General features: G+C 28.4%; 1 protein-coding gene across 2 annotated transcripts; it reads right to left on the bottom strand.

The window, feature by feature from the left end:
* Positions 1–1,524: 1,524 nt before the first annotated feature.
* Positions 1,525–19,994, bottom strand: LOC100168343 (beta-glucuronidase). Of its 2 annotated transcripts, none has more exons than XM_008188845.2 (13): positions 19,707–19,994; positions 15,937–16,154; positions 11,144–11,326; positions 10,471–10,637; positions 9,560–9,705; positions 8,772–8,989; positions 8,316–8,459; positions 8,044–8,216; positions 7,348–7,491; positions 5,520–5,604; positions 4,557–4,733; positions 4,294–4,432; positions 1,525–3,005 (listed from the first exon to the last, which is right to left on the bottom strand). In XM_008188845.2, exons 2-13 carry the CDS (start codon positions 16,135–16,137, stop codon positions 2,821–2,823), a joined length of 1,962 nt encoding a protein of 653 aa, XP_008187067.1. In that variant the 5' UTR covers positions 16,138–16,154; positions 19,707–19,994; the 3' UTR covers positions 1,525–2,820. The 2 variants fall into 2 exon arrangements, with proteins under 2 accessions (XP_008187067.1, XP_001945966.2); XM_001945931.4 differs by lacking the exon at positions 5,520–5,604 and adding an exon at positions 4,872–4,956.
* Positions 19,995–25,227: the final 5,233 nt, after the last annotated feature.

Here is a 25,227-nt window from a genome sequence, read left to right as displayed (position 1 = left end):
CTGAGGGTTTATCTTTATAATAAAAATATATATATATATATATATATTAAATCAGTAAATCATTGATGGCAATATTATATTTAATACCTATAGTCAATAAGATTATTTGTCAATATGTTGGATTGGACCCAGTGCCGGATTAGACAAATTCGGCCCCCCAAGTTTTCCGTACTTTACCATTTACAAACTGGCGACTCTCTTTTTCCGTGTCGTTTTTTTTTATTATATAGTATCCATTTCTTTTAACTTTTAACTCTTAACATATTTTCAGACTTCAGCCCCTCATTACTTGAAGGGCCAACAATTATCATGGCCCACCGAGTTTTACTCGGTAACTCGCCGGGCCACTACGGCCCTAATTGGACCTAACAACTAATAACTATATTATACATAACGTATTTTTGGGGTGCATTTTAGTATAATATTATAAATTCTGAGGTTAGGCTACTCAGTACTCATGAACACCAGCTGTATCCTTGAGGCTATTGATCGCGTTCCTTAATGAAAAATGTGCTTATTTTTGTTTGATTGTCTATTTAATTACATAACATGTTTAAAATATGTTTTTACTTCCAAATATTGGGAGGAAGAACAATATAAATTAGCAATTGGACTAGACAATGATCTAAATACGTTAAGCGTTATACTATTTAAAAGCACGTTGTAGTTTAGTGAAGTAAAAACGCAACGGGGTGCTGCAGTTGAAGAGTTGAGTTGCCTCACCACCGCCCTTCCTTTCGCTAAAACTTAGGTAAATACAACTCACTTAAAAAACGATTGGACGTATTTGGGTATTGACTCTTGACTATTGGTACATGACCTAAGTCGGTAGCCATAAATAACACTCATTTTATTATTACCATTTACATAATGGTAAAAACAATTATAATTTATAAGGCACATAATATTATTTTGTTAAATAGGTATGTATAGGTAGAATATACATATATTCTTGTCACAAATAGACAGTCTACGAGTTACAAAACTCATGTAATGTGTCAATTATTTATTCAATATTTCAAACATCATAATATGGTGAATCTACTGTCTTTATGTAGGTACCTATATATTATTATACTGTTCCAACTTCCAATAAATAGCTGAATAATAAAGACTGAATGTCTATCGTGGAATCACACTATCGCAGTATAATATAGTTATCAACACATACGATAGATCTTGTTACCCGTATGGCCATGCAATATTACTCTTACATATTTTTAAATCAAAGAATTAAATATCAAATTATTTTTAAAAAATGTTTACACGCATTTATTAATATAAACACAATTTACATATACGATAGCAAGAGAAGTTTTTTCAATAGGTATCACAACAATTAAAACTTAACAAATATACATATATATATATATATATATAAGTATGCAATTAAAAACTAGACTTTTAAATTCGTAAGCAACACGTCTATTAAGCGTTTGTGTATAACAAAAAGCATGTTATTGTAGGTATATAACATATTTTATTATTTTAAAATTAAAATATCAACCATAAAATAATTTACTGTTTTTTTTTTTTTTTTATTAGGTACCTACTTCCACAAAACGCAGTTGGTGTACATCATTTAAAATCGAAATATGATCCTACTGTAATCATTTAAAAATAAATTACATAAATTACAAGGCACCTGCCTTATAACTTATAGGATATTATGTTTTGAAACTAAAAATTATAGCACGGAACACAGTTAATTGTATATAATATGTATTAGGTAATTGACTAAGTATAGTCTTACATTTTAAATAATAGTAACTTCGCTATAAGCCATTAAAATGCAATCCAACTAAAAACTCGCTTACATTTCTAAGCATAATATTCTTGGTATATCCGAACAACTATTTTAATTTATATTATAGGTATTGTTATAAATTAGAATATTATCAATAAATACCCAAATATAAATCTTACAGTTTATCAGCTAATGCAAGCCCGGATTATAGGGCACGGTCCCGGGGTCCATTGATTTTGAGAGACCATCTTAATCCCCAAAATATATTTTTTTAACGCGTCCAATACAGTTTTCAAAAAAATAAATAATTATTTAAGTAGGTAGGTATAGTAGGTAAATTATTCTTAATAATTATAAAATAAAATTGTTCTTTATTTTATACCACGAAAAATTACTATAAATAATGAACTATGTTTGCCAACAATTTTTGTTTATTTGTTTGTTTGGTTTTTTTTTGAACATTTCAAATTACCGATTTAACTATTTAAGTATACAAAAAAGTAGTTATAAGAAAAAAATATTTAGCTCTTGTAAATTAGGTATTTCAGTTAAAAGTATTAATGCATATTAAACTAAACTTTAGAGGACTATAGTTAATACCCTACCCAACCAAAATTGATCATTTGACTACCAAAATATTCAGAAAAAAAGTTTTATCAGAATCCATAAAAAAATATAGTATTTACCATTTGAAAAAATAAAGTCGATTCTATCATTAGTACAATAACTGCGTGTTTAAAAATTGCTTGTTAAAAATAAAGAAACGCGTCTTTTTTTGTTTTAACGAAATTCCATGCCATCGATTCATAATTGTTAAAAAAAACCCGCGTACAATGACATATCATACACTCTGTATATTTTTTTATAGTAAAAAATTATACAATAATAGAAAGTCGTTAATAATTATTTTTAAGTTAAAGTTGAGAGGGGGGGCCACTAAATGTAAGGTGTCCCGGGGCCCAATTGATCCTTAATCCGGGCTTGAGCTAATGTATACCTATTCATATTTCATATTTTTAGGAAGACTGTTACAAACACGGTTGACAATTACTGCTACCTAGTATAGAACGTTGTTAAAGTTCAACATTATTTTGTCCGTCGTTATCTATCACGTAAGATTTAATGTTGCAAGGTAATTGCGCACCGTCCAATTGGTTGGCCAATGCCCAATATCTTTTCCTCAGATGATATGCTGACGATTTAGGCTCTCGCTGTCGCGTAAAAACGCCTTTCTTGTTCCCTCCTACCCTTGTGACAGCTGAAAAAAAAACAAATTGTAATACTTGTGTAGGTATTTTATGCAAGTGTATATAGTACTACAGTAAGTTGTTGAACTACACAATTATACATCGTTATATTTGGTTCCGTAAATATTTTAATATCTATAAAACAAATATAGTTCAACATTCAGTGTCAATATCGTAAGAATACAATTCACTAATCAGTATTTCAAACGATTAAATGTACCTGCATTTATCTACACACATTGAGCAACAAATAAAAATACAAAATATAATATTAAAATTAATGTACCCAATTAAAAACTTTTTTTAAACTAAATTTTCTTATCTACACTGCATTTATACAAGGTGATTCTTTTATCGTAAAACACTCATTATTTCAAAAAGTATTAATGTTTTTGAAAATATTTTTTACAGAGTTTCAAGTTGTTAAAAAACAACGTTTTTATTTTAAAAATCATATTTTTAAATATTTTTTAAGTTCTTACTTTTTTGAATGACAACATAGAGTTTTATTTTCATATTCCAAAGCAGAATATTTTTCTAAGTATTTTGATGCATAAAAATTTAATTTAGGACAAGTAGTTGTATAAGAGTTATAACTTATATAAGTATTTAAAGTTTAGACAAGCAGAGTAGGTAGTGGACAAACATTTTACGGGGTACCCCATACCACTCCGCTCATCTAAACTTGAGCTTTAAATACTTACAAGTTATAACTCATAAACTACTCGCCCTAAATTCGATTTTTATGAATCAAAATTCAAAATATTTAGAAAATTATTCTGCTCTGGAATATTAAATTAAAACTCTACGTTGTCATTAAAAAAGTAAAAAACTTAAAAAATTATAAATTTATAATTTATAAATTTATACTTTAGGGGCTAATAGGGCTAATAGGACCTTACTTTGATAATATTGAATAAGCTTAAAAGAAAATGTAGGAAATGTTTGGGAGGGCTACGGACATTTTTGTGGGGCTTAGTCCCTAAACTCTAAAGCCCCCCCCCCCCATTTGCGCCTATGGTGTTTAATGATAAAAGAATCGCTCTGTACAATTATTAATCTTAATAATTGTTTTTAGATTCAAATATCAAATTGTATAAACTCGGATTATTACGGATCTGGCAACTTATTGTTACAAGTATTATACTTAAATCGTTGACTATTAAAAACTAAAAACAGAACACAACCTACTGTAACCTCCAAACGATTGATAGACAGGCAAACAGTTAATAAATCAATAATGTTTCGAAATAGTTTACAGACTGTATCTAGGGTTTGCCATGAAAGCAATCAACTTACTTTGTTCGGTTTTAAAGTCCGCGAAATTCCATATCATTTCGCCGATGAAGAAGTTTTTAGTTCGGAGTGTGTCAAACGCTTTGAAGTGTTCGGACATCAGTTCTACCTGATATTCTTCAGACCAAACGAACGAAGGACTCTAAAAACAAATCGAAACATCAACGTAAAAAACAATAATGTACAATTGTAAAAAATAGTTATTTTACTGGATGAATATGATTGTATAACATTATGTTTCTCACAAGTCACGGCTTTAGACTTACCATATGCAAACCGGCATACGAGTCAGCACCGTATTCCGTCATGAAAACCGGCTTGTTGTGTTTGGCGTGCCATTTGGCTGCTTCATCTTCTATCCGGCTCTGGATGATCTCCGTGTGACCGGGTAATGTGTACCAAGCATTGTACCTATTGAAACCGATGATGTCTAAGTGCTGACCCTGTAAATAACTGCTGTTAAACGCTAGAAATCATAACGACCACACTCATATCGAAATTAAGGAGTTATATTATTTTTATTTTTTAAGCGTAAAAGAATAGATTGCAAGAAGAATTTTGGCCATAGTGTTTCCACTCACCAGTAGGTCAGTATCAAGTTCTGTCGCAATAGCAGCTGTTATGGGCCGCAAAACGTCTAAAGTTTTGACAAAAATAGCTACAGATCTATAAACAAAGGTACATATACTCAAGAAATTATATAAAACAGTCAACAAGAAGTAGGTTTACAGCCATAAAACTAACATACCTTATAGCCAAAGTGGTGTTCTAACTTAAATTAAGAAATGTCTTATGACAGTAAATAATAACGCAGAATACGAAATGTTCAATGTTTAAAAATGACAAGATATGAGAGCGTGTTGAGCTCATTTGCATTATTTATACAGGGTAATTCACCAAATTGTAAATGGGTATACTCTCTAAGACACCACTGCTTATAAGGTACATTGTGCTCAGTGTTAGAAATGTATTGTGTGTAATGTGTTGTGAAACTACAATTATTTTTCTAGATAGAGTGTATTTTAAAGTATTTTAAAAGATATGTAGTATCGCGAACATATATTATAATAGGAAAATTAAAAAGAAGCTAAGACGAAATTAAAGCACAAGTGCAAAGTTTAATACTCTTTGCAATACCATTTGACCAAAATTACACCACAAACTTATATTTGAGTTTATACTTCATAGCATAATGATAGTTAATAATTATAATAATTATAATTACTTACCGCCCTGTCAATGCTGTACCATTTGTTCAGAGCGGCAGTAACTGGGCGTGTCTTATCCTTAGATTTGACAAATTCCACAACGTACCTATATAGATAACAAAATAAAGATAAAAACATTTTCCTTGCAAAGTAGGCAAGTGATTTTCGATTAAAAATGTCTATTCATCAGTCAATTATTGTAATTGTATAAGCGCGAACAATGTGAGAATATACGAAAACTATTATATAGTATATCAAAAATAAATGGTACCTGATGGAAATTTATTTTAAGTTGAATTCAATAAAAAAAACTACGAAATATAATATAATAACGCCTTCGGGGGACGGAGTGGCCGAGCGGATTATGAGTATAGGTTCCGACACATATAATGTCGCCGGTTCGAATCTCGATCACGGGCGGCTCCTCTCTCTGGGCAGGCAACTACTGTCTAGAGAGAGGGCCTGCCCGCCGCCATCCCACGACCGGGCATGGCAGAAACCTAAGGGTGCCCAAATTTAAATTCTACCAAGACCAAACACACGTGTTTACCAAAAAACCTACAGTACCCACCCCCACAATTGAAAAAAAACCACCCAATGGCCTAAGTGCACCGTTACAACCGTGACCCACACAATAGCTAATGGGCATAGTTGCCGGACTCTAGACCAATAAAAAAAAAATTAAAAATTAATAAATAAATAAAAATAATGCCTTCATTATATTATATACTGCGTAATTATTTTAACAGTTAACACTTATTATCTCGAAAAGTATTTACGTTTTAATTTTTAAGTCATTATACAAAACAAAATGTTTTGTCTTTATATTTTTTTTTTTACTTTTTTGAATGACATGTATTCATTTTTAATAATATATAACAAAGCAGAATATTTTCCTAAAAATTACGATGCACAAAAATCAAATTTCAATTAAGTAGTTAATTAGAAATAACTTTTAATTCATATAAGTATTTAAAGTTTCGGTGGGTGGAGTAGAAGACCAACTCCTGTGCCATCAACTACTCATCTATGCTTACAAATACTTTTAAGTTATAACTTACTATAATCAACTACTCGTTCGAAATCCGATTTGTATTCATCGAAATATTTGGATAATCAACTTAAAAATATAATATGTTGTCATTCAAAAATTAAAAAGCTGTCTAAAATTCTAACGATAAAAAATATAATTTTAGATTTTGAGCGGAGCTCATATTACTACCGTATATATCGTATATTATTACATCGTATTGATTTTACAATGATGTGTGTTTTATTATTTTTTTTTTTATTTATGTCTGTGTAGGTACACTATAAATGACAAGTAGTCGAAATAATGTTTCAATTTTCAACTTCCGTATCTTGTTCAATGGGAAAGTGAATCTAAATGTTGGTACATTGGGGAGGTCAAAATTTAAAATTCCTACTAATTTTCAAAAGTAGTTCCTAGTAATTTTTTTTAGATAATTTGTGTTTACTATCAAAAGTTGATACATTATAATATATTCCAAATATAATTGATTATAAGATAAGATATTATTTGTGCCATGGCACAAAATGATTTTATTGTAATTTCTTCATGTATAATGCAAATATTATAATTTTAATTGATAATTGATAACGCGTGGTTGTGTGCGTGTGTTTATTAAATGTGTTTGGACTCATAATTATTATTTATTCCTTATACTATGGCTGAACTTGTATTTTACGAATTTATATCAATGCAATCCAATGACCAATAGTGTGATAAGTTTACGGTGAACAGAATACAATATAATCACTGTGTCATATTATGTTGTGAAAAGTGTGTTGTTATTATTATTCTGTTTAGTAAAAGAACAACACTCACTTGAAATATGAATCGGCTTCTTTGTGATGCGATCGTGGCTCATTTGCAATGGACCACATGATCACACTAGGTCTATTCTTGTCCCTCTTGATGAGTTCCGCTAAGCTCGTAGTATGTTTCTTCAATAGTTTATCAGAAAAATTACTGAAAATGTAGGTATACATGACAATTATTATATAAATACCAAGTTATTGATAAATTTAATTTAGGATACAGTATTGTTATTTAACTTTTAAAAAAACACAATATATTATTATTATTGTCAATATTGTTCCAATTTAAATGAGCTGTTATTCTAAGTCGAAAAAATGGAAGATTACTGATTAGTCTATTTCATAATTATTATATAGTTATATTGTGGGTAAAGAGTTGCACAACCCGAGTAGATATTATTGTATTATTTGTATTCACGCTATTATCTCGTTATAAATCCAAATCTGTTTTTAAAAAAAAATTAAATTATTTGACTCTTCAACTCTTGGTTGTACATTTTTGTAGATAGCTGATTTATGTCTCCATATTAATTTCTTATAAAAAATTATATCCCACATAATATCATTATAGTATTTGTACTTTGTACGCGCGGATAAAATATACCGGACATTTTCATAGCACTCTTTAAGTAGGTATTGAAATTATTTAATTTTAAACAGACTATATATAGGCGCCGTAGCCTTTAATAATTAATTTTCTCACTCGGTGTCAACACTGGGACATTCGTCTACGATCATTATGCCGTGTCTGTCTGCAAAGTCCATGATTTCTTCCGCGTACGGGTAGTGGGACGTCCTGTAAGAATTCGCTCCGATCCACTTGATGAGGTCGTAGTCTCTAGTCACCAGCGCGTAATCCATTCCTTTCCCTCGTATCTATAAAATTCAACATGGCCGTCCGAATTAGTTTCACCGGTCCGTGCCCACACGAAAACGTGACGAGTGACAACTATTTAAATATAAAAAATATATTACATCTGAATCTTCGTGTCGCCCAAACCCTCTCAAGTACGCCGGTTTGTTGTTGATGAGGAACGCCGTATTCGTCCACTTGATCGTCCTGATCCCGACCGGTAATCGGTATACGTCGTCCACATTCCAAGTGGTCGAAAGCCGGATCTATAATATTCAGTTCAAACAATATATGTCATGCGTCTGTGTCGAGAGTTAGACACCTTAACTACAACTGTGATATAATATTATATACACCCACCATATACGGCGTGAATGAATGACTACAAACTATAATAATTATTATTATTAACATAATACATAGTCGATCGGTTAAATTGTCACACTTTATTATCGTCACGTGATTTTCGTGCGAAATTCAAAATTGTATTATTTTTGCATTATATTAATGCTCTTTTTCACGGATGTAAGATAATAATATATATAATATTATATATTCATTTTATTAAGTGTAAATACCTCCAACGTGTACATGTACCCCGGTTCTTCGTGCATCAAATACGGCCACCAAAGTTTTGCGTTTTCGATTTTTATAATTCCCGACAGACCTTCTTCGTCGTCGGTGATCACGGTGAATTTTTCTCGCACGTTTTCATTGTTCAGCACTGTTATGGAACAATTTAACGTTTCGCCACTGCTCAGCGATCCTCCATATTGTATTTTGTAATTAATAAGACCTAAAAATATGTCGTGGTCATCATTAAAATATATCATCATCGCACAATTTCTAAGATATTTTCTCAGTAAAATATATCACATACTACAAAACCCAATGTATTAAAATAAAATATATATTTTAACGTAAAACCGGCATGCTTTTTTTGCTACACTTATATCTACCTGAAGTTATAACAGTTTTATATACAATCCCTGATTAGTCCTTACGAATCGAATTTCGTTATAATTTATAACTAATTTATTTGTGTACAAGTCGTGTTAAAAATGATTATATTTATTACCTATTAAAGTTTACAGGTTTTATACCACGATTATTGTAATCTATTACTTATAATTTAATTTCACCACCTAAATACCATCCACCCATAACTATTTTTGCCTAACTAATTGTTGCCATTCTTCATCATTTTGCACTAACTTTGGTACGCTATTAAGATATACGAGTATACCTATATATACGTCGAATAAGTTTATTATATTTAATTATGACTCGACGAGTTTATAATTAAATGAGAAAAACGATTTACTCTTATGTGATATATTTTATAAATACAAAAAAACTACTTTACCTACGCTATCCTCGGTGTAATTGGTCGTCACGTCAACATCGTCGATGTACACAACAGGTGTTGTGTACAAAAACACGGACCTATGTATACCGGCATAGTTGAAGAAGTCAAACGTATACGTTTGTATGGTCTTAGGTCCAGTATTTCTATATAATATAAAGTCACGATTATTATTGTTGTGATATTACGCATTTCAAAATATTATAATAGATTATAAGATTATATTATGCGACTGTGTTTATATTTTGCAATGAGCACGTATTGTCGTCGTGTACACAACATTCGTAATATAATATGAAATTCTTGTTTGTTTTCTAAAAAAAAACGTGGGTAATGGGTATACCTAAGCACAGAGAAAAATTACAATATCAAACACGTCGTTGATATCGTTGCATTATTCCAAATAACCCCACAGCACAGTCAAAGCCATCGGGTGATATTTATGAGATTAAATTGCATATTTGCATAATATACCTAGATAACATATAAAAGTATAACGATGTGCAAATGATAACAAAAATACTATACTTAAATAATAGATAATACGTTAAGACTTGGGGGAGAGTTAGAATGAATATAATACCATATTAGATATGTTCCTTATTGCCTTACGTGCGACAGGTATAAAATAAATAGGTATTCACGTTATTCTTGCATAAAAATATATGTTCGAATCACAACTTTTCGTGGATTATAACAAGGTCCACAGCACGTAGGTTTTGAAACATAATATTATTATAATTTATATTATACCTAAACAGTATAATAATAATATTATGTATTTATTGTTGAAATATCATGTTTTTCAGCTATGGTGTAAAACATGTTTATAAGCAACATTAGGTATTACGTGATCGTTTATATCCACGATATTTTGCAAACATTTACGTGGTATATAATATAATACTCACGTGCTAATGTTTTGTAAAGATCCTTGTGGCACAGTCGTTGCTAATAAAACGTTATCCACGGCTACGGTTATTCTATTCAGACGTCCAAACTTTAGATTAGCTGTTATGTCTCTTTGAAAAGGCAAATGTCCAATTTCGTGATTGAGTACTAAATGTGTATTCACCCACTTTAAATTTAAAAAAAAATGTAATGCCTCAGTCAATGAGTAAAAGTAATTTATACAATATGGGTAAGTATTATATAAACATTTACCTATCTGCATGATATAATTCAATTATTACAACAGTTGGACACAAGCCAGTATTCATTAATAAAATAATATAATATTAGAATATTACAACAGTTAACACTTACCTACTTATATAATAATTAATTTTATGCTTGATGATTTAAGCGTGCCTACTACCTATATTGATAAAATTAAGAGTATAATATTAATATGTACGTACAAAGTACCAAATAAAAAATAAAAAGTTTAAAATTTTAATATTATATAGGTTTTAAAATCGAACTCGCTAGGTGTAAAATTAAAACGAATTGCTTAAAAATTAAAATCAATCCGAATAAGGAATGAATCTGACTATCTAAGTATAATATTATATATAGACATATAGTAAAATACTTACAATTTACATGCATTATTATTTAGACGTAATGTAATACTTCACTTACTACTTGAGCTGCGTAATTAACACTGCCAAATCTTAAGAAAACTCTATAACCCTGCTGCCTCCACGACTCTGGCGCGAAAAATGATTTATCGTACCAAACCAAACCGACATGGTCTCTGATTTTCTTGTCCACCATCACGTCGTTGTAACTACTGGGCACCGGCATTTGAAGCACTGGACCAGTCTAAATGAAAATACCGTAATAAAACATAATTGATAAATCATATAATATTAACCATATATTTTACACGACCGCAAACACTTAATTTCTAAATTGTTATATCGGTGCCTCAGAGTGTTATAAAATACTAAATATCCGTATACTATATTTCACAAATCCTCCAAGACATTTCAAACAAAATGTATTATACAAATAATACCTAAATGTGCAGTTATAATATTATACAAATGTTAACCGCACCTGTTTGACATTTTATAACGGTTGGTTCATGTTTGGATCATCTGGAAATAGCAAGCAGTGGCGTAATAACTGCGTAATATAATCACAAAATTCAAATTACGCTATAAGGCGTTATGTATATGCAATAATTATGCTACTTGTAGATAGGTACGTGACGAAATACTATTATTTACACAGTAGAAATTTAGTATAATCGCTATTCTCCATTCTTTCGTCACACGATTTGTTAAAACATATTATTGAGAAGTCAGAATTGTGTACACGCATTGTTGAAACGGGTTTGTTTCTTTAATCATATAATGACATTTAAATCTTTAAATCGTTAACCAATAATGCAACTGTATAAAGCTAAGTAAGATGGATCATGAAAACATACTACATTTATTTATTTCAACAAAATAATGAAGTAGGTTGTAAGACGTAAGTACATATTATGTTATAGATACCTAGATATAAACTATCAAGTAGCTATAGGCAAGCACTATTACTATAAAATTCAGGGACTAGAACCTTTTGAATTTATCGGTATCGGTTCCGGTACCGGTTCTCCAAAAATAAAATAACGATTCCGGTTCGGTTCTGGTTCTTTTATCAAAAAAAATAAAGGTACCGGTTCCAAATAATTTAGGTTCCGGTTCCAGATAATTTCGATACCAAAAAGTATAATAATTTCAAATAGTCATCCAGAATGTGAGTATAACTGAGGTTAGGTTAGATTAATTGAGGTATGAGAAATATTATAAAACTCATAATATAGCATAGATACATAACATAATACAAAACCATAATACCTTTAAATATGATAAGTAAAATTATTTTATTTTTGAACCTTAAAGTACCTTTTTAATTTAAAAATTCCTGTTCGGTTCCGGTACTTTATTATATTAAAATAAAGGTTTCGGTTCCGGTTCCGGTTCTTAATATTTTAAAGGTTCCGGTTCCAGAACCAGTTCTTTTAGGTTCGGTTCCAGTCCCTGCTATAAATACCTGTAAGAATCATTAAAATTCTTACAATACATTATGTTTTTAATATTTGTTTAATCACATGATCAAATAGAATAAAAAAAAAAGTTATATAAAAACGTATAAAATATGTGTAATGTGTAGTGGTACACACTACTGCTAATAATTTAGGTTCGAAAAATTATAAGAAAATAATCAATTGTAAAACTAATATTTATATTTATCTAACGATTGAGAAATGTATATCTATATGTTTGAATTTATACACATAATTTGTAATACATAATATTATATTGGTTGTTGTACACTTGTGCCCGTCTTGTACCTACCTAATTAATAAATTACATATCAATATTTACCAATACGATTGATAAACAGCACATCAAACTATAATGTACCTACATCAGTATGCCATATAGGTACTTTATGAATTTTGTATTTATGTCGCAATATCCATTTAGTGAATTTATTTACACTAAATAATACTAATAATTTAGTTATTTTCATTAAAAAGAGGATATCCGTATCTCGAATAATACACAATGTGAATAACTTTTCGTGCAATGGATAGGTACATATTTTATGCGATATGGAATATGGATAGGACATCCATATTCCATATTGCGAGTAATTATTTAATGTAAACCTATTTATTACTATTTCATAGTCGGTATGATAGCCAATAGGTATATGCTAGATCAACTGAATCCTGTCTGTTTATTATAAATAAATTATAATATAGGTATATAGGTACATACCTACGTTGTTTTTAATAATTCAAATTCGTTTTCTAGTTTTAGCATTTGAGCTGCACAGCATTGTCGTATTATTACACTATATACACTAATACACTATACACGCGATGTACCTGCGGAAACCGGCGACTAGTGTGCCACTTGCGTTCGTCTGACTTATAGGTAGGTAGATATACAATACAAGAGACGTCTAAAGTACACGTGGTCTCGTGCAAAGCAATATAGTTCGTATACCTATAGTACATCAGTATTCAGTTTATTATAATATTATGTATATAAACTTATATTTCCAACGTTATTCAGTCCGACAGTCACATAAGGCGCAGTGTGTTATACGGCAATTAGGTATGCAGGCATAGCATATTACTGTGTTATGTATACTGCTGAATGCCCAAACAATAATGGCATTTACTAATTCCATTATACGACATTGGATTGTTTTTGCTTCGAGTAAATACATCATCATTATGTATTATTATCGTTACTATAATGATTTTACGCATTTAGTGGATATTTATTTAAAAATTTAGGTACCATCAATACTAATTAGCCGCTATTAAATAAATGTATGGACAAAGATATATTTTTTGAATAAGTAATTTTGAATTTTAATTCTTCTAGAACCCATTCTCGATAAAAATAAAAATAATTAAACAATAAAATTAGGTATTTTGGGTAGTAGGCTGCAGATAATATAATAATTAATATTTAATGTAACCAATTTAACCAATATGTATAATACAATTTTGTAGACCAGGAGAACTCGTGAATTACAAACAACCTACATAGTGTCAATTTGATCGTCACTAAATCAGAAAAAAAATCTTTGTACTTTTCAAAAAACCCATATCCAAACGTTCCTAATAACACTAAAATATATACAAATTAATAGTTACTTGAAAAAATAATAATAACTGCGTATTGTTTATTAGCAGAATATTAAAATATTACGCAGAACCTAGGTAATCAAACGATGTAAACAAATAGGAAATGTGTATAATTTTGCGCATATACCATGTTTACAGAAATCAACAATATTTTATTATAATAACTACTATGATTTATGAAGTTTAGTCTTGCAGCGTAGTATCAACCTTGGTTATAAACTTTTACAGTTATAATTTATTTTTATAATCTCATAGCTACAAAAATGTTCAATAGCTAGTTAATTTATTTCCAACAGCAAACATAAAAAGTTATAGAGGTACCTACTACCTAGTGTTATATATTATAACTAGCTGAACCCGTGCACTTCGTTGCCCATTAAGTGTACCAACTATATGTAACTCAAACTTTGTTCAATTCGTTATTTAATATTCGGTGTATGGTTTCAAAATTAATCTTAACTTTTCCATTGCCCGGAATAAAAATTATGATTCGCAGCAGTACATTAACAGGTAGGCAATCTACCTGCGGTAGATCGCGGACCCCATGCTGTATGTACGTTAGTGTATGATTTAACTCTAAAGTATCAAAGTTATACCAAGTTTGTCGTATTCTACCTATGGTGGATTGATATAAAAAATTAATAGAAAACCCTAACCTAACCTAACCTAACCGTACTAAAATCAGATGAATAAACGCAAACGCATAGAAAAAAAATTCATTCAAATCGGTCTAACCATTTAGGAGTTCAGTCACAACACACGTACAGTAGAATTATTGTGCTTAGCAACACATTCTGCGATTTATTTTTATATTATATAGCTGATCCCCGTGCACTTCGTTGCCCGTTAAAAATCGTACCTCTTCAATGAATAAAAATAACAAATATAATTACATATTTGTGTATCACCTCCCCGTCACCGTACTCGTCCTGTCCAGTAGATTTTTAATTTTGCAATTTTTTTGTTCCTACACATGTTATATTCGACGCAAAAAATTCTCCTGAACAGAACCGTCACCCTGGTGATAGGGCGGTGTGAATAAAAAATAATTAAATAAAACATATATAAGCATTTAAAAGTAAGGAATTGCTTATTATTGTTAATCATTTCAATTATAATTATTTACAAAAATCAGTTATATTTTCATTGTAGTGCTTTGTGGTATACGATGTTTTTTGTTTGATCATCTGGCGCATAGACAAACAAATCTGATCGTTTCCAAATGGCATATCAAAAATAAATTATTATGTGTTTTTAATACAAATTTTTTTAAGGTCTTCCCAGTAATTTTTTATTATATTTTTTTCAAACAATTAAATTGAATAAATATTGTCTATAACATTTCCATGGCAACACAAAAATATTATAGTTTTAATTTATTTTTTATATTTTAACGGTATCGGGTTCAAATCACAGACATCAATAAATAGTTTTTGCACTTTTTCTACTTATTCGGTAGACTTTTTAAAAATGGCAATTCCGAACAGTTGAAAAAAAAATTCAGCCAAATCGGTCCAGGCGTTGTTGAGTTATGCGCTTACCAACACATTTTGCGATTCATTTTTATATATAAGATATTACGCGAAATTATTTCGATCTCAGTTTCTTAAGATAATATTTTATGAAAATTAAATTATAATTGTCACAAGTTTAACAACTGAAATAATAGTATAATACCTTTATAGGTAGGTACCTACATTATCTACAGTACCTATATTATGTGTATTACAATATTAAAATACATATTGAACTATAACTAAATACATACCTTGCTTAGGTCTTTCATGTACCAGCGTTCCTTGAAACCGACGAGGGGATCGGGAAGAGATAGCCTGAAATTCCACATGCCATCCAGCGATTTGACTTCCCGAGATTCGGACTCTCGTGGGTACAAAATACCTGCGGTGCTCACACATGTCACCAAAGCTGAGATGCAAACCAGAGTAGCGCACCACATAATGGCTGACATTTAATAGTAGCGTGGTTCTATACAAATAAGAAAATACCATTATTATTTTAATTGGGTGACGGCAAAAAATATTTAATTGCGAGAATCGTCCCTGTAGATTTTTGTTTAAAAAAAATATGACTAGGTATATACCTCTACATAATATTTATACAATGATGAATGATGAAAACGTATATACGTTTCATAGATATATATTATACAAATAAAATTATGACCAAAATTGACAAACTGGTTTTCGTTAATATCAAATAGTTCTTTTGCGTTTTTATAATAATCATCCCGCCGTAATTTATATCATATCGAAACTGGTTTAAAGAGCGTAACAAATATAAATGTATATATTTATTTATGTAGGTAGGTACTATATGTACTAACCGGAGAAAGAAATGAAAAAGAAAAAAAAAGTTAAGTCTTCTCGGAGGAAACGCGTACGGGAAACACGACCATAATAATTATATAGTATCAAAACGTATTGTGGGACAATTAAAAAATTATGTCGATATATGCTCATCTCATACCTAATATGATTTTCCCCTTCCCGTTCACGTCGGCTATCTACTAAGAGAATTCGACCTGATGCCGGCTGACTTACAAAGAAATCCGGTGTCCTATGCTTTGTATATGTGGTTTATGATAAATATTGTTTGTACTCTATGAATTTCACACGATTATCGCCGCAGCACGAACTTTCTAAAACTATACACAATAGTCCGTTTTTCTGTTTATAATTTTCTTTTTTTGTTCAAAGTGGTATTACATGCTTTGGACACTGAGGTGTACGTTTTCCACTGGATTCGTAATATTTCATTTATTTCGAAGAAAAACTTGTTAGCCATATTAGACAGCTCTAAGGCGTGTCTTATATTAAGTATAGCTGGTAAGTACCTAATTAAGACTTCACTGAAATTGCTGTATCAGAATATTGAACTACCTATATACCTAAGCTATGTAATAATATTACATATTATACTACTTAGGTACTCAACTTTTATTTAAATTAAACGAATAGGAGTAAAACAAAATGAATTGCTAGTATACGCAGCAAATGTGAGATAAAAAATAATATTAATAACATACCTACCAATCATTTAAGCATTTAATAAGTATATAATTTAATTTAATCATATATTTTAGGTACCTTATATACATTATATCGTATATTTAATCCAATTAAATTCCACTTTCACTTCTACTTCTACTATTGTAAAATCATTGATTAAATTATTTTTATTGTATATAATAGGATGCATATTGTATTGTAATAGAATATTATTGAAATAATGGATTAAACAGATTAAACTTGGAACAATAAATTGAGTACCTATAGGTACCTATACGTTTCATCACTATTAAAATAATTTTCTTTTACATATACCTATTAACCATGTAATTAGTATTATGAGACATGGGTATATATTGTATAATAATGAATAAGTTTATTATACAGTAATAGTATCTACTATATACAACCAATGATTATAATTGGATAATTGCAGATATAGGTAAGTACTATGTGTTTTTATGGAATACCAGTCAGGTGATTTAATTAATAATCGGCTATTCCATGACATATACTGGAAAAGTAACACAATATGTTTAAATTACAAAAAAAAATTTCTCACATTTGTATTCGTGATCGGTAAAAATAAAGTATTTTAATTTGGTTCAATGTCCTACTAATATGTAGTTAATAAATGTACTACTTATATCATTGTAATAACAATATTAAATCGTTATTTGTATAAGACTATAAACAATAAAATAATATACCATAACATAATATTATGTATAAATTAATGATTTAGGCGCGCAGTAATACTATTATACTATACAAATTTTATATATTTAACAAATTAACATATAATATGACCTAAAGAGTAATGCTTTGATAAGTTTTTATGTGTTCATTATGATGTTCCTACGCCCTACACATTTGAACATAAATATATAAGCTTATCGGTAGGTATTACCTCGGAAGTGTTTAATTCTAAAAATTTAACGATGTATCTTTTTTAACAGGGTTTTATTATAATAAATGTAGGTCATTGAATAACACTTTAACACTTTAAGTAAACAATTTTATTTTATTTATTTATATTACATCGTTTAACAGTACATAACTCTATTTTTCAGTGAACCGTTGACTGCTTTATTGCCTAAACGTAAATAGAATATTATTATATTCTACATAAAAGAGTATGATTTTACTTTTGACTTCATATATGGTAGGTACTACAAAAAAGCATAATTTACAAACTAAATATTAATTTTTTAATCTAAGGGGATATTTTAATAACGTAAATAGTTTATATACCTATTTTATATTGCACATACGTTGATACGTATCATTTAATTTTTCTTCAGTTGTATCTTGTAATATAAAATCAATTTTATGAATTGAAATTCTTTATTTCAGATAATTATTCTAAAGTGTGTATTTAATGTGTACAGTGTACATATAATCTATATCGTTATGAACTATACAGGGTGTAACAGAATGACCTGACAAATAAAAAATGAATAGTTAATTCTAGTTAAACTTGTGAAAAAAATTATGAAAATTATATGGACAATAAATTATTTAGTTTGTCAGAAAATGTGTTAAAAAAAATAAAAACATTTGTTTGAAATAAAATTACAAAAAAAAATAGATATTTTAAAAATTGCAAAAAATAAGCTACTTAATTTAAATTAACGTTTTTACCATCATCATTTTTCTAAAAATTAAATTTACAAATTGGATATTTTTAATTTTTCAAAAAAAAAAAAGAATTACCTAAATTAAATTGTAAGTATTTATTTTCATCACTAAAAAAATACAAACAAAAAATTGTATATTGTTTTTGTCACAAAAGAATCTATAAATGATCTACATTATCAACGTGTCCTCTCTCACATTACAACAAATAACACGTTGATTAAAAAATAACTGATCTAGAGACCTCCTAAAATAGGAAAACAAAATTTCAGAGGTTCTGTTAATGAATGGTCTCCTCTTCACATGATTCGTGTTTGTATACACTTTTCTATTACCCTTCTTATCTGTTGTTTTTATTTTGTAAACAGTATTTAGATAAAAAAATAAAAAAAAAGTTTATATATTGATTAGAACAAAAATTGATTTGTCTGGTCATTCTGTTACACGGTTACACCTTGTATATCAAATTAAATAAATCATTGAATCTTTATGTAACTATATCTACCATTATAAAAAATCGATAATATTTTAATTTTTATATAAACACGATTATTATGGTAAATAAATTACTTAATAAATAATAATAACCAATGCATAAACTATAGAATACGAAATATGTGGATTTTAAGATAAAATATTTGTATCTATATAATTATACCAAAATTAATTAAAATTGCATATCATTTTATTGTTAGTACCTATTACTATTAAACAGTTTTTTTAAACTTATTTGAATTTTCAATATAACCATACACTAACTAAAATTATTATGTTGTTTACCTACTTTTACTACGACAGTGCTGGACGTTGGAACATAAAATAAATCATAAATAATAACTAATAATTATATCTGTAATAGTTTTATGATTACCTCTAAGATGAATGTATAGTTGTTGTCAACAACATTTACTCGATTGTAAATAAAAATTAAAACAATGTTTAAAACAATTTAACAATTTGATAAATTTAATAAATTATATTGTAAAATATAAAGTAAAAAAGAAAAAAAAACCATTCGCATATAGATATAAATAACACTATTTAGTCTTGAAACAAAAGTAAATAATAATATTAATAATAATATGATTATGAATTATTTTAAATCTTCAATAAAAATAAATTGTGTTTAGAATACGAATGTCTTCATCACACTGTCTGCAGTAACTAACATACCGTCGGTTTTAGCCGGCAGGACTTATCACGAAAGTGGGTTGCATTAGATATACGTTCAACGTGCGCACGCGCCAATAAACTTTTATCGTAAACATAACGCGATTGTATCGTTTTTCAAAATCGTATCAATAATTCATACGCTTAACTTGATAGTTATAATCATATATTTAAAATATTGATTGATTATTGTTTTGAACGGACTTACAAAATATAGGTATAATACGCAGCACGCGTACGTATAGTTGGATGAAATCATTATTTTATACCTTTTGTACAAATTAAAAATATTGGCACACAACTAGATTATTAACTATAAATATATATATTTATATACATATTATTATACACATAAATATTTAACATTTCAAGTTTAAAATTTCAACTCTAAATTAATACTATACAATTAGGTACCTATTAGATACCCAGTTATCTATTACGCGTATTGCGAGCAGTTTTTTAAAAAAAAATTCTCGTAATATTGTGTAGGTTTATATATAAACGCATATATTTATAACAATTAAATTAAATGTTTATTACTAAGATGATATTTTAGCCTATATAGGCTATAAAAGCCAATATGACGTATAGACAATATTTCAATAAACAATTATTTATATGCATCTATAGAAATTGAAACTATAATACTTAACTCTTAGTCTGAAGTTAGTGTTAGTATATTTATTACATTTTGAAAATAAATGAAAGAGGTAAGTGTAGGTACAGTGACTATTAGAAATTAATTAAATTAAATATTAATGCAAAATATTATTTACACAATACCTACGTAAATATACATATTATGTTAGATAATATAATATTATATAAATTATGTGATTTTATAATTCAGTTTATAATATATTTATATTTTAAGTTATATAATGGATATTTTAACAGTTTAAAAAAACTTGTATAATATCCCCATCAATCCAAAATATTTATTTTGGGTTGATGGGGATTACCTACCCACCTTGTTCAACATTCTAAATTATGTTAAATTTATTTTTAAATGTACAATTTCCAATGAACAATGTCTACATTTTATATTTTGTTGAAATAGATTCAACATAAAATATATTTATAAAATACGAATAACGCGTATACTGTAAGTGTGTGTACTTACAATATAATATATTTATCAACCCTTATCATATGGCCACCGAAATAGATTAACAATAACATTTAACCTTTGTTTTTATTAAATGTGTTGTTATTTTGCAGGTTAAGGTATAAAATATTACGAGACTTTTTATCGACACATCAGACATCTAACTAATTAGTCTACGTATTAATTAATCTGTCGTAAATATTGAGTTCGTTAACCGAATGATATTATTTTATACATAAAAACTAAGAAACACAAAGCAAGATAGCGAAAGAGGTCAATTGGTCTTCACATTGATAGTTTTTCTGTCACTTTCCTGTACATTTCTTATACCATGGTTGCGGATATATTAAATATATATAGGTCTCTAACTGTTGTGACAACAATGCACCGCGTAATGGTACCGTAATGGTATCAAGTCTAGAAACTTTCCCCCTTTGTGTCGATCCTTCAAACCCAGATGTCCTTAAAAGGACCAACAGGACTATTTGTAGTCTGTTTTAGTAGGTATACCGTGTATTTTTTTCTGGTAAAGTAAACTTCTAATAAAGCGTCTGAAGTAATAAAATTATAACAAAACTTTCTTGTTTCCCATCGTCCGTATTATAATAAATTATAATATATGACATAAAGACTAACTACTTAGTATTCATGGTTTCACTAGAAATGCATAACACACGTGCTAATCATCAAATTTCCGTTTACTGTTTAGGCATACGCTATTTAGTATTTATTTTACCTACAGCTAAATGAGCCGTGTATAATTTCTTTATGGCCATTCGACATTACATAGTTACAATATAATACCTAACAAATTATAAAATTCAATTTTAAGCATAAAATAAATTTATAAGTCAATTGTATTTTGTACAATTATTATTGTTTTATAAAATGTTCATTTAAAATATTTAAAACACCTAATACTCAAAAATCAAGTATTGTTAATTAGTTTCATATTGTAATTTTTATACAAATAATCTTAAATTGTCCACCTATATATATAAATATTAATTAATAATATATTTATAAATAATATTTAGTATCATTGAAAAAGTTTAAATTCTTAGAACGTTCAATTCAGTCATTATATTTCTGGTTGACTATTTGAATTGCGGTATGTTTTAAGCAGGTTTGTTAACATGAATAATTAAAACAATAATTAAATATTTATAATATCTTTAACGAAATTGTACGAACAATTATTCTGTTTTCAACAGTTTTAGTAAATTAATAAGAATATTTTCAAAACAATAGTACTTATTTAATTTATTAGTCAGTACCTACAAATAATTACAACTGTTTTAACAGTCATTATTTTGTGATTCTTAACTAATATAACAAATTTATATTCAAATGATAATTTGTGCATTTAAAAATATTTAATTTCCAACCATTTATGTGTTATTTGAAGAAATGTGTTATAAATCGTCAAAGCACCAATAAAATATAGGTCATTTGCAATTCATAAACGAAAATTTAAATTAAAATCATTCATACAATATAAAATATAACACAGTATAATATGCTTACTATAAAGTATAAATTACGAACTCAATAATTAACACAACTAAAAAAAATCCTCACTCGAAAATAATTATAGAGCACAATTATTAGAAACGGCTTTACGAACATGAGAGTATTGATTATTAATTATAAGCTGTTTAAAGAAATCTTTGAAGATCCGAGTAGGTACCCGACGGGTATTTTAGACCATTAGACTTCTAGTCGACGGTGAACTTCCTCCCCTTAGGGTTTTAGTCGGTCTACATCCATAACATTAGTATAGATACTGACATACCTACTGCGTAAAAAGAGAGTGAAATTGTATATTGATATAGGTACTCAACTACTCAAGCTAAATATTGGAAGAAAATATATTTTTTGTTTTCAATTAGGCATACGTATATATATATAGGTAGGCGTTATTTATAATTTAGTTGCATAATTGACATACTTTTTTACGTATATATAAATTGAACTTTACGAATGATCTGTATTCTATATGCTTACTGAAATTGGACATTTCCGGTGTATCTTGTTTGGCTTTTGTAGTCACGAACGGAAATTTAATATGTCGGATTATTTAATCTTACTAGGTACTCCGGTTAGACGTACCTACTTAATATTACAATTTAATGATTTTTTTAAGAAATCGTCAAATTTTTAACTGTTATAATTACTGAATATTATGTACTAAAATATCCTATCAAATATTTTAAATATTTGTATATACTAAAATGTAATGATATACGATTTATACCTAGGTAATCGAATTGTATTTACTATATAATATTATAACAGATACGTAGTAGTGTAGACGGGTATCTATGCACATTGTTTGGTATTCATACATTTATTTTCACAACTTTACATAGGTAATGATTAAATAATAATAAAAATGAATTACTAATTACTAATTAGTAAAAAGTGGTAAATTTGTAAGCTGACGTCCCGTTCTGATGAAGCATAAAAAGCGCAATTCTAAATTTTCCCAGCTATAGGTACTTACCTATTCATAGTTTTGATTTTAAGATTCTGAGCGGAGCGATTTGATTGTAATAATATATTTTATTTGGTGTGGCTTTGACCCACGATTAAAGATCAGTGCTCGAATTGGAAATTATTAAGTAGAGGAGCTCAATCCAACAATTTATAAACTGCGTTCCAAGTGCAAAATTATTCAACGCAGACTCGTGGGGGACTTCGCCCCCCACACCGCCCTTAACCAATTCCTAATTTTTCAATACAACATTTCACCTTAGTTACACAATTTTCTACTCCAAATTTCCAAATATAAAATATTTAACTACCTATATGTGCCTATGTAACATACTAACATGTAAGTGAATATGGATTTATATTTTATATTCATATTTTATTTTTCGAAATTTTTATTGATAGAGATAATACCTACCTACAAATTTCGGTAGGAAATAAAAGATTTATAATTATCAGTGATAATATCTTAATAATTATTTGTGCTAAAGACGCATACCTATGTCAATTTGAACACTAGTTCACAGATATTTACAAATAAATGCCCAAATCAATTTTTATTAAAATTAAGAATGGATCTAAGTTATTGTCAAAGATAAACCTAATGAATTCTACATTTTTTAATATAACAATATTTTTCATCCTAATTATGGTTTTGACTAGTAGTGTCAAACCTTTTTGACTCGCGATCCACTGTTTTTGTAACAATATTTTCACGACTCGTGTCACCTTTTTAAGCCATGAAAGAAAAAAACTTTAGCTTTGCGTAATATCCCGTGCATAAGTGTGCATATTGTTCAATTCATTCATAACTTATTCGAATTCATAATTTATAACTTATTTTTTTTTTGCAGATATATTATAATACAATAGTTTATTGTAGGTACATATTATCTGCGAACTACTAAACTAGGCATAAATACAAACAAACAATAATAAAAAAATTAGCAAGGTATTAGGAATTCAACCGGTGTCGCTACCAAATCATGGGTCGCGTAATCTATAAAAATGGGTCGTGACAAGTCTTTTTTGTTTTAAAAAAAATAATTTTATTATAAAATTATAAATTATGGATTCGAATAAGTTATGAATGAATTGAAGAACCATATTTTACAGTAGATATAATGATAGTTAAATGTCTACTAAAATCAATAAATTGAGCTTACTTGTGATTCCAATATAAAACAATGTTTATTGAAACTTTTTTGGAATGTTTTTGGCACATTTATACACGAGAAGTTACGCAAAAACTAGCAGCTTAGTCTTTTTTTCTTTTATGGCCTACAAAACAGTGGATCGCGAGTCAAAAAGGTTGAACATTACTAGTCAAAACCATAATTAGGATGAAAAATATTTTTATATTAAAAAATGTAGAATTCTTTAGGTTTATCTTTGACAATAACTTAGATCCATTCTTAATTTTAATAAAAATTGATTTGGGCATTTGTTTGTAAATATCTGTGAACTAGTGTTCACAATTGACATAGGTATGCGTCTATAGCACAAATAATTATTAAGATATTATCACTGATAATTATAAATCTTTTATTTCCTACCGAAATATGTAGGTAGGTATTATCTCTATCAATAAAAATTTCGATAAATAAAATATGAATATAAA

This window comes from Acyrthosiphon pisum, chromosome A2 (genome assembly GCF_005508785.2).
Source record: "Acyrthosiphon pisum isolate AL4f chromosome A2, pea_aphid_22Mar2018_4r6ur, whole genome shotgun sequence".
NCBI classification, from domain to species: Eukaryota; Metazoa; Arthropoda; class Insecta; order Hemiptera; family Aphididae; genus Acyrthosiphon; species Acyrthosiphon pisum.
Note: the sequence above shows the minus strand (reverse complement) of the source record. Positions and strands in the feature narration are given on the sequence as shown.